Source organism: Ptychodera flava, chromosome 20, assembly GCF_041260155.1.
Source record: "Ptychodera flava strain L36383 chromosome 20, AS_Pfla_20210202, whole genome shotgun sequence".
NCBI lineage: Eukaryota > Metazoa > Hemichordata > Enteropneusta > Ptychoderidae > Ptychodera > Ptychodera flava.
Window position 1 is genome coordinate 14,770,447 of NC_091947.1, and position 17,259 is coordinate 14,787,705.

The 17,259-nt window shown below is 38.1% G+C and overlaps 1 protein-coding gene across 1 annotated transcript in view; it reads right to left on the reverse strand.

The window, feature by feature from the left end:
* Positions 1-8,826: 8,826 nt before the first annotated feature.
* LOC139120124 (neuronal acetylcholine receptor subunit alpha-10-like) overlaps positions 8,827-17,259 on the reverse strand; it is a 73,921-nt gene continuing 65,488 nt past the window's right edge. The window contains exons 4-8 of the mRNA XM_070684227.1: positions 15,102-15,146; positions 13,848-13,957; positions 12,702-12,904; positions 11,642-11,968; positions 8,827-11,146 (exon numbers count right to left, since the gene is read on the reverse strand). Of these exons, the coding sequence (XP_070540328.1) occupies positions 10,551-11,146; positions 11,642-11,968; positions 12,702-12,904; positions 13,848-13,957; positions 15,102-15,146 (1,281 nt within the window). The 3' untranslated portion in view covers positions 8,827-10,550. The remainder of the gene's footprint in view (positions 11,147-11,641; positions 11,969-12,701; positions 12,905-13,847; positions 13,958-15,101; positions 15,147-17,259) is intronic.

Genomic DNA, 17,259 nt, shown 5'->3' on the forward strand with positions numbered 1-17,259 from the left:
TGTAAGCTATAATTAGATATGTGCATAATTAATGAGGTAAAGTAGGTCAAAGGCAATCTTAAAATTCTGTCACAAAGTCAAGGGATTCGAATAGATCTAAGCATTTTCCTCTATATTACCATATTATAGCAAGGGAAAACTTTTGAAGTCAAGGACACTTTGTAAGTTTTAACAATCAGTTGACTGCTAAATGGCAGGTATAGATACACTCTTGTGTCTTCTGTTATTGCACGTCTTCACTTGCCGCAACCTTAAAATGCAATGACCGAATGTATAAGCAGGAATGTGTTTTCCAGTAGTTTTGTTCCAAACTTTGATTCTGCCCGCGTCTTGTTCACATTTCGTCAAGTCATGAATCCTCCGAAGGCCGCCTTGTTTCCAGCGTTCCAATACAGTATATTCTAATGCAGCTTTTTAATGTTCACTCAGATTTCGGAAACATTATTATTGTGATTGCCCCTTTAGTCGTTGGGTCATTTCTATCCAATGGGGATCGGTTTTAACGATCTCGGTTTAATTGCCAATAGAAAACAAGTCATTACAGTGCCCATGCTATGATAGCTTAGGCAGCATGCCTTACATTTTTACAACGACGACGATTTTCTTTTAAGATGCTCAGTAATATTGTCGGATCGGAATGATGTCAGGATGAAGCCTATACTTTTTACGGGGAGGGGCAGAGTTCAGACGATGGGCTCTTGGAATTTGACATGGCTTTACATCGACATAGATCTCTATACAGTTATTAATTTTTGTTATGAGTATAACATTTGCATACGTTGCTGTAGGATAGTGTATGTCGTGAAGAGGCGATAACAAGTGAACTTTTTGCTCGTGCTTAAAATTAGTGCAATGGTGGCGTGACTTATACACTGTGTATGAATATAAGATTATTCTAATGGATATGTGAATACGGCACATGGAATCACAATGTTACCTGCCGGTTCTTAACTAGAATGTACAATTTCTAAGGGGTCGCTGGATTATTTTTTTTCTTGCTGCCAACAAACTTCCTTGGCCGCCATTTAAATAATAGATATGTTGTATAGGTGAAGCCTTAGCGTATTGTGAACCAAGTTCATTCACCGAATCCTTGAGGACCAACATTTTTACAACCTCAAGTGATTATTGTACAGTTATCTCCCTATAATGCATTCAGCATCTTTACTATAAGATTCGGGAAAAATCTACCCCATAATGCAACACGGTGCAGCCTTAAGACCAAAAAGATTTGGTTCTTGCCCTTGACACTTGCTGGCCACAGGGTACTGATTACATGGTTTTCCTTGTCAGCGAAAGTTTCTCTAAATACTTTGGTTTCAGATTACCTCATTAGCTATCTTTTCAATTGACGGCATAAATGCTCTCTCTATTCATGTTCAGCATTTTATAATTGTGAAGGGAAGTATGAAGCCATCACGCAGTCTACTGATTTTACTGATACGATATCACCAATCGTTTTGTGTTGGCTTTTCATTTTAGTAACACACTAATGGATATTTTCTCGAAAACAGCACAGAAAGAGAAAAGGCACTACGCGCAAAATCTCAAAGTGATGCGGACGGATGACAAGAAAACGACTCTGTTATTTGCATAAACGGTTGCGTTTGTTTTCCTAAAAGAACATTATGTATTTAGGAATAATACTTTGTCTGTCAACAGTTTGTATGGACTCAATTTGAAACCTGTTAAACTCGGACTTTAACTTTGCTGAAACTTTTCTGAAGCAAACTTTCAACAATTCTCTTTCAAAATCAAGTAAAAAATTAGGGGTCGCCTATAATTATTACTGAAATAACCTTAACTGGAAATAACTTACCTACAATGACACTACCATTTACGGCATTGACAAAAACATGTTTGTAAGGGGTTAATATTCTAACATTGAACAAGTTTGGATTTTTCCGATCTCTCTCTGTAAGGCGTCAGTATAAAATATTAAAACACACACACACACATACATACATACACGGCACGCTCTATAGTCATGGCGTTTGACTTCAACCTCCCTTCCCATCTCTACTCCGTCGAGAGGGCGAAAATCTTAACGGTGATAGAGTATTGCGTGTATAAATGTGTCCATCGCATACCGTAGCATATACATATAGTTAGTTGTGAGTTTGCACGATGACTGAAGCCACCCATATCCCTAAACGAAATGAATTTACCTTTGTCGTGTGTATTTTAACTATCGAAGGCCCCTAAATCAATATTTTGCTACAATATCTGTATCCGTGATACTAAAAAGTCATCGTGCTGTTCCCTTTAATATTCCAAGTGTATTGAAGGCATGTCCCTCGCTGCGGAAATGAACGCAGGAAACCTCTTGACACAAAATACACAATTTCACAAAATAATTCGGGCGTGATTTGTTTTACACTTCACCAGAATAATTACGTTATCACACCATGCCGTCGTCTGCTGCACGTGGAGTTGATAACCAAGCGGCAAAGAAACCGAAATAGACTGCAAAAAAAGAACATTTTCTAACAATTTATTGAGACAAAAAATTATGAAAGAAAATCTAAGGCAAATAGAAAATCGCTACGGGGCCGCCATTTGCCTCAGCGATATTTCTTCACGCACTCTTCAATTCCATGTGCTTCACATTTTAATCTTAAAAACTTCAATTCCATTTGCGTTGGCACAAAATTGTTTCCGGCTAAAAGGTAATAGCTGGTGAATGCCCGAGAAGCATGCAAAATAAAAAGTGTGCAACAAAGTACGAGCTTAACCCTTTGAGCGCTGCAATTTTTCCCACCAAAATTACAGTGTGCAACATTTTACCACTTTTGTGAATTTTTCTGTAATTTTTTTTTTGACAATTTTGGACCAAATGAGCATCATATTTTATTGGCTTCAGATTTTTATCAAAATTTTAGCAAAAATTAGAAAAAAATTTACTGGTGTATATTTTGATGTAGGCGACAAAAATTGACTTTGGCGCTCAAAGGGTTAAGATATCTGAAATGTTAGTTCATTTTCAGACACATAATATTTACTGTGTCTATAAAACACGTAACTATTAGATTACACATTCTAAAATTAGCAAGCTTTATAAACTAAATCAAAGTAACACAGTGCAATATTAATTTTCGGATAATTGAATAGGACGCTGGCGTCTTTACTTTTAGAAATCTTCTGACTAGCCGTCCACCCTATTTTTAGACTGAGTGTAGTGCTTATCCACGGGGTTCAATCACGTCTGCCTTTGTTGTATGTCCATGATAAAGTGAAATCGAAAATTAGATATATTTCAAAATTGATGCCAGAGGCAGTATTCTCCTCTCAATGCTTCACTATGAGCATAATGCACAATGAGGAGACCCACACTCACGTTTTTTTTGTATAAGTATATACACAGTGGAAGGAATTGGATTGTGCGTTTTGAGGGTATATATAAGCCTTTTTCTTTCGCTTACAATATCGCTGGATTGCTATTTTGTGTTTGTTTCCCTCACTGTCAATCCCCTTTCTAAGATTACCTGTTGTCATGATCGAATTAAATAATCTGCAGTATACACGTATCACGTGAACACCAATTGCGTTCCAAGAGATAGTTTCAATGGTATAAATTAGTGTTTTGCCTAAGTGTGTTATTGTGTTTATTGTGTGTTTGTTTTTACATCTTTACTGTTTGACTACCCACAGTCCCTCTGTGGGCTACCTTTTTTATAGACCGAACGCCCTGTTACAGAGGTAACCAATTCTTCCAAAAAGACTATATTAATATATTACATAAAGGCTAGTACATCTTAGATGTTGGTTATACCACATTGTTGAAACATCGAATTCGACTATGACAGTTAAAACAGCACAGTATAAAACTGAGTTATTTTCCGTGGATCGAGTATTTTGAAGTCTGTGAAGGGATGAGTTATTTTTATCTTTAATTCGTATCGATTGTATGAATGAAGTCACGCCTGTAAGCTACAGTTCCGTAATTTGACAAAGCAACGTACGGCGATCCTCAACCTAAGACACGCACACTGAGCATCGACCGAGATTAAAGGGTAGATAACTTAGAACCTCTATCTTTGGTGATGGTGTTTGTAAGCTGGTTTGTCAATCTGAAATAAATTTAAGTTGTTTTGTTGCGACGAACCCTACATCCACCGAGTCAACACTTTGAAGACCATTTATTTGCGAAAATCAAACGAGTTTTTACCAGAGCAAAAAGGAAGACAATATCTATATATATGCTTGAGAGGAAGTGTAAAATAACTCAACAATCAATAATATAATCTTGAAAATCAAGAAAAAAGATTGTAGTACTATTTAATTTTAAAATGTGTTATACACTATATGTACACTTGTCATATGTAAACTTGTCATATGTATACGTAGGTAAAAGTCGGGAAAAATCTTAATTTTATGATAAGCGCCCTCTATACTCAGAGTCGACCTTATGGCATTTGCGTCTTTGAAAAAATCAATAAAACCAGCTGAGGCATCCCCTTACAATAAACTATGGAATTATGAGATTTATCCCTCACTTTGTTAGCTTTAAAGTTGCTAAAAATAGAAAGTAGGTCGGAAATATGTTCTGTGAAACTTTTACAATACGATGCCGGTCAAGTTGGAGGTAACTCTGGGATCTATTCTTGATCCAGTTCGGCTTTGCATTTTACGTTAACGGGGTTGTATTAGTCGTGATTATGGCCTTTTCTACCCTTCATTAATTTGCCGACGACAGTTAACGACTTAGTTCATCGTTCGGCTTTCCGTTTCAGGCGGCACGGCGTTCCATTTCCCGTATTGAAATCCGTAAGAGAGTCGTCAGATGATATGGCTAAACCTTCATCTTCATAAAGTTAATGGTTTTTGTGAAAAGGTCACAGAAAACCAGTTCACAGTTTAAGTCAACTTCAATGGAAGGCAGCAGTTTGCGCCCTTATAAAAATTTCACTGTACAAATTAAAGAGACAAGTCTTATCTGAGACCGCAACGTTTGACAAGATTATCATGTCTTTTTCCCCCTCAAAACAAGTGTATACTTTCTTATTTATCCACCAAAATTATATTGAAAGGCATACAGTTTTAGTCTCGCCATTGCAATGGACTTGAATTCTATTATCAATAATATCATTAGGTAGAATTCGCCTCGGGGACAGACATTTGAACTTGTTACCATTTAACTTTTTAAATTATTTCTGTTCAACTTATGGGGGTTCATTTTTGAAGCCCCTTGAGTAAGAAAACTTTCACCATCTTGGTTTGTTTAAAATCGAAAATTTAATTTTTCTCCAAAGAGTTAACACAGGGATGGCGGCCATTTTAAATTTCAAATATCGGTAAATTTAGGTAATTTGTTTCTCTAGTACCAAAATATGCAAAATATGATTTTTGGAGTAGGGAAAGGAACCCTCTTTACAAACAGAACAACGCTCATAATGAAAAAATAAATCAAGAGTTAATGGACGCAGTTTTAATTAGTATGTCTTGGCGACTGTACACGTATATCTTGATGTATTGGTTAGCAATACGTGAGCTCCCTATGTTTCTTTAAAGAAAAAATTGCAATACTTCTCACTCTGAATGTGTCCTGCTATGAAACACATTCCAAATTTGTTGAGCAGGATGACTTTATCACGTTAGTCTCATCGCGAATATTTATATAAAAATATGTGGATGCTTAAATTGTTTTAGTGTTTTTTGTCGCAAGAAATATGAGACTGTATGAGTTTGTGATAAGAAACGTACTTTGATCACGTGCAATGTAGTTACATTTATTGATGTCCTAATATTTGTCGAATAAGTTATATACCTGCTGATTGTTGGCATTTCTCGATCGTAGAGGCGCAACTCATAGTGTGATTGACTTATATGACATTAAACTGGTCCAATAATCATTTTAATTCAAGGTAATACATTACCAGGTCCATGGGACATTTGAGATTTACAAATTTAAGTAGGACCATCCTGAACCACTGATAGTTAGTGGTGGTACCAGGTGTCCGGAATGGGTAAGCGTAACCTGCTAGCACTTAACAAGCGCCCTCAAGCGGATCCTTCACGAGTATGCACACATTGTGTTACCATTAAGGTGAACCGGGCTGGAGTGAGCTGCCAATGTCCTGTTTTCGGAATTCAACGATTGCTTTGAAATCATTATCACTCTCACGATGTATTTACTTTAGATAGTATTACTGAATAAAAATTGATCTCAAAGCGATTTCAGCAGTTTAATGGCCAAGTAGAAATGTGATCATGTTGTGCTGTTTTGATGTAAGGTCCCTGGATGTAGACACAATCAGCTAAGTGATTTGCCACTTGTGGCTAGATAATTGGTTTTCGAGAACGCTGTCATCGGTGATGTCATCCATCGTACAGCCACTCGGTCGAGGTATGGTAAGCACTTGTCCCATTAAATCACATAGACTTTTAAGCTAGCCTAACAAGCCAGTGATAAATAATGAAAGAAGTGGAAAAAGTACCATTACTGTCCTTTGAACTTATAATGAAGGCCAAACGGTGTGGTCTTTTGCATCATTACGTTCGAACTGAAATGAATTAAGTTTATTGTAGAATTTGTATGTTATGAACCACGCACTAGACGTTTATGGGCAAATTGAACCAAGTTAAATAATAAACGTGTACCCACTCAAATACCCTCCATGGTGAACAAAACCAAATTGTGGACGGGATGTAAATACACATTAATCCTCACATGACGTCATCAATTGGAAAACGCTGGATGTCGTCTTCCCGCCGGGTTGTATGCTATGTTCACTTTATATTTTGACCATTTGGAAAAAAAATCGCGGGAAACGTATAATGATGTGAAAACCGTTACTTGTTCATTGTGTCACTAATGATATGCGATTTTGTTTGACTAGCAAGGAAAAACTTATCTCCTTTCGTGGGTAGAATTCATAGAATATCAAATAAAATTACAAAATATTTTGATGCCACAAAATGGTAGACAGATGCTGCTCATAATCCTCTAAAGATGAAGCTTGAATTTTGAATATTGAGAACAAAAACTTCCAGGTGGCATAATAATAAGTCGTTGATTGTGCAAGTATGAAAGCATATTTAATCTTTCTTGACCTGTACCTAGGCTGACACACTGCCACTGTATCTTCACTGTAATTTCGTAAACTTCCTTCACGTTAAATTTAATATTATGTTTCATCTGTGAGCTGTTTGTCGATCCACCACAATATTTTCTCAGGACAATTATTTATATGTAAGACTGTCTTAGCTTTGCTGTTTTGAAGATCACGCGTCTTCGATAAGCTTACCACGCAACATGCAGTGTTTGCTCAAGCATGGTATCACTTCCTCAGTTGACAGAGTGAACAAAGAGAACGATGTAGAGCGCCATCATAGTTTTGAAACACCAACTTTTCCAGATAATGAGCTGTTTAACTGAAACGACGTTCTTGTTTTCATTCTTCTAGCGAAATGTTAAATCTTCAAACTTTTGATGGATCTTGGTATTTGATCAAACAAACCAGGGCTTGGTTAACGAGGCAAGAGTCATCTGCTGACAACGTTGTCCAATAGAAAATCCAGGATTTCGACGTTAGAAATATTCTGTTGTGTATTATACTTGAACAATAAGGACTGATGCAATGCAGTGTTATAGCAGTACGATAGGGACAAGCGTGCATTTGCCCGAGAAATGTATAAGGTTTACACGGGATGACTTTAATATCTATTGTTACGTCTCTGTCTGGGGAAAAAGCGAACGCCGCCTTTTGAATAACACGCACGTGTTTTGCCCTTAGAGTACCCTGAGGAAGATCACATCACTTGCCTGGAGCGAAAACGATGATCTCTTTCTCAAAACAACGCCTAAAATACAGGGCAGTTACTCAAGAATGGATATACACTGTACATGGCAAGAACACCATTGAAAAGCTAACAGTGTGCACGGAATGCCTGTGCTTGCAGAAGACTAGAAAATGCGGCAGGTAACATCACAATACATGTGGATAAAAATTTATACTGCTGACGTCGATATGTACATATCGATAGTGATTTATCACAAACTGACTGTATTGACGACCACAGAATTTAAGGTAGAATGCCGCTCGGGGACAGAAATTCTAAATTTCAAATATTGTCAATGCTTTTCTGATCTACAACTTGTTGGGACTCCTTCTAAAGCTCTTGGAACAAGAAAATTTTCACCGTCTTAGTATTTTTGAAAATCGAAAACTGTATTTTTCCCGATAGATTTTAACACAAGGATGATGACCGCACGGTGATCCCTGATTTTATAATAAACACGATTTGAACTAATTTGGGATAATTGGATGGTGAAGTAATGTCAGTTTAATCTGCAAATGATTAACTCCTCTGCTTTTCTTTTTAAGTTATACACTTGCATGAGTAATATTGCAACATTCAACTATATGGCACCTAACACTTTCGAGAAATTTTAAAAATATGAAGATCCAATTATCAATCGTGTTAATAGTAAGCGAATGCATGGTTTTCAATTACATCGTGGTAAGTTTGAGCAGAACTTTAAGTCTTTCACTTTTGAGCCGCATACTACCTTAATATATGCGGACATATTATAGGTCTACATCATTTGGGAGTCTCCGCTTTTCTCTCAAAAGTACGATTAAAATAACTCCCCAAAACATTGGTCCAGATTATAATCTCATTTTTCGCCTGTTGATCCCTAGATGGTGTACCGATAGTTTCTGGGAAATGAACTCATTTTCAAGAAGTTGAATTGGTGACAATGTCGGACATTCTTTTAACGGTATACCAAGGCTATGGGACCCGTTCGGAGGCATGTCACCTTTTTGATCAGAGATCTGCGTCTGCTCAAATACACAAACACAGGGAAAATAACGAAGAAGACACGTTGTAAGAGTATTTTTATTGATAAATAACAAACTGTACAGGTGACTACTTTAACAACGCCTATTGCTCACAGCGTCGGGAACTGACAAGGTGATCCGTGGGTAGCCAAGAAATTAAGTGTAACATTTTGCATATTCAATGAGTCTATCACTGAGTCTGGATGGGCTGTGGGTAATGCAAATCCTGCAATATCACCAGTTTCATTCATACTTTCTTTAATTGTTACGGAGAGTAAAAGTGACAGTAGAAATATCTCATTGAGATCCCGCCAATTTGCATTTAAGCTTTCTCCGTAGTATCCCATAGTCAGCGTGGTCATATCATCAGTTCAACTGCTATGGCTACACAACAAAGCCATTCCTAAAGTACTTTATGACCAGAAGATAAGTGCTGTTTGTCTTACTAAGAGATGCAAAACCCTTGCCACAAAGTCCCATTTATTTGACCTCAACAAAGTGCACAGAGAGATGAGGGAAGTATAATGTATGGAGTAGCAAGGTTTTCACATTCTCTACGTAGAAGAGATGGTGGACTTACTGGTTAGTAAGTGCATTTCTGCAGGGGGATAGCGTTCATGCATATCAAATTGATCAATTTTACAGTGATACCTATTGATTTTAAATTGGGCATTTCTTTGAGATTATATCGGACAATCTTTATTTATTTAATTATTTATTGTACAAACGCACATAAGGTATCATTTTGCTACAGTAAGTTTTGTACTGATGTGGTAAAGGTTTGCCGACGTCATCTTCACTTTGCATAAATCAGTGAGCACTACATCGACCTGAGTCTGCATCATGACTTCTTCTTCTCGCCGTAAGCGGGCGCCCTCTTACTTGCCAACCGTGATCACAAATATTCAGGTATGCGGTCACTTATCATTCACCTTTCTACATAGTTACAGCAGCCTGACAAACCGGAAACTTTGTCTCCGTCCAGTTGATTTTCTTGGTGTTGAGTATAATGTAAGAGAAAACAGACAGTTTCGAGATACTTTACCGTTCTTCTGATATCACAGTAAGCCTATTTGTTGACTGAAAGTTATGTTTTTTGTATGTTTTGATAGTAAAGATTAAAAAACTATGCATGTGTTTAACACCCTGTATTATTTAGAATCAATTGTTCACCGCTGCCAAAGAAATGTCCAATGGGAGTGCCAAGGATGCAACATTTTTCTACAGTTTGATGGCAATGAAACAGTCTCAAAATCTTTTCCATTTGGTGTGCATTGATTTTTTTAAAATTGTAAATGCGTCATTCACTGGACTATTTGCCGGTTGCTAGGTATAGATCGAACAACGATCTATGACGATGTGATTCCAAGATTCATATGTTGATGACGAGAGACGCGCCTAGCTTGTCCCTTTGACACAGTGGCATACCAAATTGCGGTAGACAGTGGACTAAAGTTTGAGAACTTGGCCTTCTTGAATAATTGTCGTCGCGTGTGCCACACTGACTGACCGTGATTTGTGAACTCTGACAGGACGTCTTTGATGTGCCATGTGACAGAATCTTACTTTAAGTTCTGGACACTTCACGAATAGAACAGATTCTTATGACACTATTGCAAGTACTCATTATTGAATATAAGAATGTGCAGCGATCGGTTGAGATGTAGCAGACATTTTAAGTTTCTTTCTGTGGCCAGAGTTAACCGCTCTGCTTCATGACCTCGTGTTTTCAGTGGAACTTGCAAATTTGCCACGACCTATGACCTATTTTAGGCGATCCCATGGTATTTGACAAACATTGACTAAAACTGTCGTGATTGTCCCGATGACGTAGACCAGCAGGCAGAATCTGTCGATAACCCTGGCCATTCGTTTCCACTCAGTGTTAATCTTGCCGCGATGCTTCTGTTTCTCGTGCTGCATATTCATCATGCGCAGTTCTTTCAAGACCATCCTCAACAGAATGTTCTGGTCCTCGTCATCTCTGCTGGTATGGCGACCGTCGCTATGGCAGCCGTTCTGCGCGTACCTGTGCTCGTCGTAGAATTTCCGTCTCAGCGAGGGCAAAGGCGAGTCCTGCCGGGACGGCTCCAGGACATTGACAATGCTAGCAGCCGCCTGAGAGTTACAATTCACCTCCATCAGCGGGACACTTTCTGGAGTTCTGTCTTGTTTCGACGCTGGTTCGTCCGTGACGTTCACGTTCAAAACCCAGGCTAAGTATCCATTAATTAGCTTTTTGGCCCAGACTGGCGCCGGCCCGCTGTCCCGATCCGGACCTCTAAAATATACGTTAACGACTAGAACGTTCATGGACAGCGAAATTGAGATCAAAATCATTGTGGCGGCGTAGTACTGACCTGTGAAATACAAACAAAATAATAACATCACCTAGTTTGATATACATGTACAACGTAAGATGTTACATCCGTGTGTAAGTAATTTATTCATTTCAAGGTCAGTTTGGATCGAGAAACTAATATAAAGATTTGGTCAAAATGATGAAACTAACTAATGAACAGATAATCATGCTTCGGCAACTTTAAGACCGAATGAATCTTGAATTCTGATTGACAACTAAGTAGGAAGTTTATTCTCTTTTACAGCATGTCTCTTGATATGCCAGGAATTTGACAGTTACTCATCACTTTTTACACATTTCCTATAATGAAATAAAAGTCAAAGTCGAAATGCAAAGGAATAAAGTTTAATTCCTCTACCATCAGGGAAAGATTTGTCAGGCAAACGGTCAATAAATTTATCGTGTAATTACAGTGCTTTGCTGTCAGTTCTGTAAGGAGGAAAGAAAATTGGGATGCTGAGTGCAATTTGCGAGTTGATTGGGCCTAACTCACCGATAATTGGGACCTCATCGGCTGCCGGCATGACTTCGGCGACCAGCAGGAGAAAAACGGTCAGCGAGAGCAGGACCGTGACGCTGAGACTGATCTTTCCCTGGGACTCGGCCGGCAAGAAGAATGTCAGGACCGTCATCAGCGAGATCAACGTGCAGGGCATCAGTAAATTGAAAACGTAGAACAAACTGCGGCGTTGGAAGTCAATGACGAAAGTCACGTCCGTGTAGGGAATGCCCGGCGTGTCCGGGTAGTAAGCCACGTTGTTGGTCGACTCCATCGCCTTCAGGTCCCATTCACCGTTCGTTGTGAACGCCGATGTGTCACCTGAGGGACAGAACACACACAGAACGCAATTAGTCAAACGTATCATGGCTTGTCCGTCTATTACAGCAATTACTCGTCAATCATGTTGACAACGCATCCCTGATGTGCGATAACAACTACATCGCTAAGTGTCGAGACACTTCAATTAACTATTAGTTTTAGAGCAAAGGGATTTTTAATTTGTTTGTGGGCGAGACAAGACATAGAATCCTGAATGTCAGCCGAGCTGATCTTGAAAGGAGATTATATCCCCATGCCACTTTATAAACGATTTTTGCATCATGGAATGTTGTACATGTGCTAATGATATTCTTCCTGCACGAAGCGTATCATTCTAGAATGTCACGCATTCTATTTGCCTCCTAAATTAGAAAAGTAAACCCGATCTAGCGGGAATATTATCTCAGTTTTAAGACAAACTCCAAGGTGAGACAAGAAGCGACGCCATCTTGCTGCACAGACATTAAAGGTATACAGTTACCTGTAATCTAAATATGCCCATATATGGTCAAAGGGACGTTCCTTGGTATTCAAAATGCCCATATGAGGGCGTTTTTAAAAAGCGGCCACCCGCTTAATATCTATGATTCCTTAGATTTTCTCCTTCCATGGTAACTGTGGCAAAATTGGAACAGGTGACAGTATACCTTTAAGAAGTATGGGTATCCAATGTTGATTCAATATGCCAATGTTGGCATATTGATTAAAAAAAGTAAACACCGTAAAGAAGCACCTGTGCCGTTCAGTGCAACCTCTGTTCCGTCGTGTTGCCAGGTTCCGAATTTCATCTCACATCGCTGCCTGTCGAAGGGAAAGTAGCGGGTGTCGATTTTACAGTGCCCCTGAAATATGACCGGTGCTCCCCAGTACACTTCCCCATCACTGTAGATAACGGCCAGGTGACCGAACAGAAAATTTTCATATTTTGTGGCAGCACTGGGGGAGAAAAAGTCATAAAGTTAATGTTTGTTAGATATCGAGAAAAAATATAATTACAATACCCTTTAAGATATGTTATCACTCATTTTATTACAGTATGTTCTTAACCGTTAAGATAATATGGTCCTACACTCCATTTGATGTCAATCTGCTAAACTAAAGGTAACGTTTGATACATAACAATCTATTATCCCATTAAATTATTCAAATATTCTATGAATTGCCATTTTTCATAATAGACAGCCAGTTTTTACGACTCAACGTCATAAAGTATTCTACGCCCTCTATAGACTAGAAACGTGCAGGGTTGTTTTCAAGGTTACAATTTTTACGACGTTGCTTTATTAGAAACATGGCAGTAAAAATGGCAATTAGAATCAATTTATGGCAACCCGCATATCATGAAATCTTGTCCAATTGTCTGTCCCTTGATCGTGTTAAAATGAAACCCTGTCACCGAGAGTGTATGAATCAATGAGATCCCCTTCAAGATGTGCTTGTCTGGGAAACGCCGTGACATTAAACGAATTTCGAATTTTTTGATAACTTATAACATCTATACGATCGTTTGATTTTGCGTTCAATTACCGATAGAATTAGAAAATTTATCACGCGTTATTACAAAAAAGTCAACGTGGCGATGGGAATTCTGTTGATTGGCATTGTGAATTATTTCAGGTTCCAGGAGTGAAATTACTTGCCGTAAATAAAAGCCACCATTTGGCAATGTGTTGATTGCCTTCCTCAGGGCAAAACTTCTGCGGAGAGAGTATTCCATGCCATTCACAGAAATATGTAAATTTCAAGCTAACAATTGGGTCACCGGCAAATGAGGTGAACCCCACTTCGTCGAACTTAACTATAGAATCTGGTCTACATCGCTCTCGTTGAACAAGATAAAAGTTTGGATGACTGTTTGGGAAGAATTGTATGCTCTTACTTTTGATAGAAGTAGATGTCCGGAAGCCAAAGTCGATCAGCGAATATTTTGAAATTATTCACTCCGTCGTACTTTTCTTCATCCCATACCATGTATTCGTCGTGCCATATCTAGGTACGAGAGGAACTTCGTCAAAATTTACTTCTGAAGAATCTTACGCTCATTTCAAAGTTGTCAAATGACATTTTTGTCATAGACAGGTCGCTGCTAGATAGTCATCTTGCGTTACAACCATATTTCACTCATATTAGAACTCAGATGGCCTAAATGACCACCCCGTAAAACTTGGGGCGTGGTGACGGTGGTTGTTCAAACTGTACATATATTATTTGATAGCCACGCTGACAGCAGCGGACTTTCTATGCTAAAGCCAGTGATTAGAAATACACATTACAGTAGCAAGATGACATAAAAGTAAAGCCCCATGTCGTACAGCTGTCAAACCATCGTGTCAGAATTGGTACTAAATCACCATTCCGGGTGATTTCACTCCCTAATTCAAGCCGTACCTTCATTTACGAGGCTATTTCGGGGGAGAAGCCTGGCTCACGTTCTGTACATTAAAGCCGTTCATTTACATGTGTTGCAGCTTGCTCGTAATCTATGCTCAATGATTTTTATGTAGATAATAAAATACTTCTGCTGACTAAGTCCCTGGTAGCACATATTATCAAAAGAGGCAGTGCTATTTTATAGTAAAGAAAGCGTAATTGCGTATATTCATACAGATATTTGCTCCCGGGAACCAATATTACTTTAATATTAATTTCTTTTATAGTCGTCCTTACATGTACGTTCCAAAGTGGTTATGTCAACATTTTAAAGTAATGATGGAAATCTTGTTGACTTTATTTAGTTTTACTTTCAAGAATACTTTTCGACGGTTTTAATTTACTATTCAGTCGAGATTCACGATTAATTTATTCACCTCTTCGCCAATGGGGGTTTCTGCTTGGTCTGTTTAATCGACGTTGAATCCCTTCAAATCGTCAAGGATTCACTTTAATTCAGTCAGTGATCGCTCTGTAATAGCGTGGTGGATTAACTTCGCACTGAGATTATCACTCGATGCAGTAGGCTTACGTGAACCATTTATAACTGAACATAAATGTAAACAAAGGTGCTGAAGCAGAGACAGACCCCTTAAGTTCGAGTAGTTTCGATGCACTGCTTTGTAGCAAATGATATGCAGTCCGTTGTGATACCACAAACTGTACCGTATGTTACACAAGAAAAATTAAAAACACAGCTTACCACGGTTATCCAAATGTTACTCGTCAACTTTTGATGTTTTTCGTCCTGCAATTATAAAAACAGAATCGATTTAATTGAATACAAAACGTTTGAACAGAGCCGTATGGTACTTGATACAGCTGTCGATCAGCGGAGGGCTATTTACGGAAATTCTTTGATAAATGACTGTAATTGCCTGGTTCAGTGTTTGACGGTAAATTTAGTATTTGTGACCTTGTTAGTGAATCGAGGTCAGCGTTCAGTGCTCTGGCGCTGCCTTGTAGGCTAGGTCGTTCACTATACCGTTCTTTTAAAGTGATCACGTTACATTATTCTGCATTTATCTATATACTTGAAATAAGTCGTTGCCACCTGGCTAGATTGTCCCTGGTAAAAAAGTTCTGTGTTGGATGTCCAAGGTCACAGAGATGTATAAGAGGCCGGTCATGATCAGCAAACATCACCTAATTTTCGTCACATCCAATGACTTCTATAAATATTGATTTATTCACGAAAAACTTATAATCGTAATTAGTAATTTTATGATATCCTTATTTCATGATGATTTCCTTATTTAATAATTTCTTTTATTCGTTTGTTTACAATGTAAATATGAGATAAGGAGATACATTTCTTTAGTGCTCTGACACTGCCTGATACACTTATATATATATATATATATATATATATATATATATATATATATATATATATATATATATAATATATGTATATATATGTATATACATACATACATACATACATACATATGTGATAGATAGATAGATAGATAGATAGATAGATAGATAGATAGATAGATAGATAGAAGATAGATAGATAGATAGATAGATAGATAGATAGATAGATAGATAGATAGATAGATAGATAGATAACGCAGGAACACTTCCATTTACTTCAATTATCAATTCAAATAACGAACTGTATTTACAGTACTTAATAAACACTATCGGAGTCATTGTCATTATCCTTGTCTGTTGATGTCAAAGGAAACGACGGGCCGAGTATGACTGAGGTGTCTAGTAACCAGACCATTTATATTTGACATAAGGTAAGCTGAAACTGACAACGTCGTTATATAACAGCGGCCCGAAAAAATTATTCGTACATCAGTGTCAGAATATCCGTTCTAACCTCTAAATACAATTCTAAATCATGATTTCTAAAATCGGAAATATGCCCATTGTAATGCAATAGTTTCTCATAAAAGTAGGAGCATGTAAACACAATGGTTTTTATTGCGTCCTCTTTTCCTGGCACACGTGACCTAGACACCTTTCGTCATGGACGCCGCAAAGTGTTTTGATTAACAGACTCAAAATAGAAAGTTACCCTTGGCGGGGGATTGACAATTATTGCACCAAATGGAAACAGGCTACGCATCGTATTCAAGTGAGTCATTACGAAATCCAAGGGGGTCGTAACATGTGCGACTGCAAGGTCGTCAGGCTCAGTTGGTAAAAAAACCCCACATGAATCTGTAGACAAGGTAGAGAACAGACAGTGACAGCTTGGAGGAAATTTTACCCACGAGGTTTTGACCGATTTTAAAAAGTGCAATGCCATGTGAAGATCTGCCGCGTTCATGCACCCTTGTTCTATAGGAGGTATATTATAGGCTTAATTTGAGCACTACTGAATACTCGAATTCGGGAATACTAAACGCTTGTTTGTAAGAGATTCGACAAGGCAAATATAGGTTGCCCTCTATGAACCGTTCACAGAGCAACTTCAGTGAAGTTCGACTTGCACTCTTTATAAATAGTCTAATGCTATCGAAATTCTATAACACCATGATTCACGATGGAATCCATGCTGCCCAGGCCTTCAAAGAATGTCAATAACGTAGCTGTTAGCCACACTGAAATTACATCATGAAAATACTTACAACAACAGAGTCGAAATGGAGTGAGTCGATCTCTGAAGACCGACGTCTCTTCATATTTCGACCTAGAAAATTATGTAATTACATGTATATCTTCTTGCCTGGCAAACATAACCAAAAACATTTTCAAATTGTTTTGACTCAGTCACTTTGAACCTAGGTGGAGTAAAACCAAAACTTGCTAACGGGCAATTCTTTTCTGTTACATTTTTTTGAAAACATTCAGGCTTGCATGATGGAAGATGACGCTTTAGTCCAAATATTGCAGCGATTTTC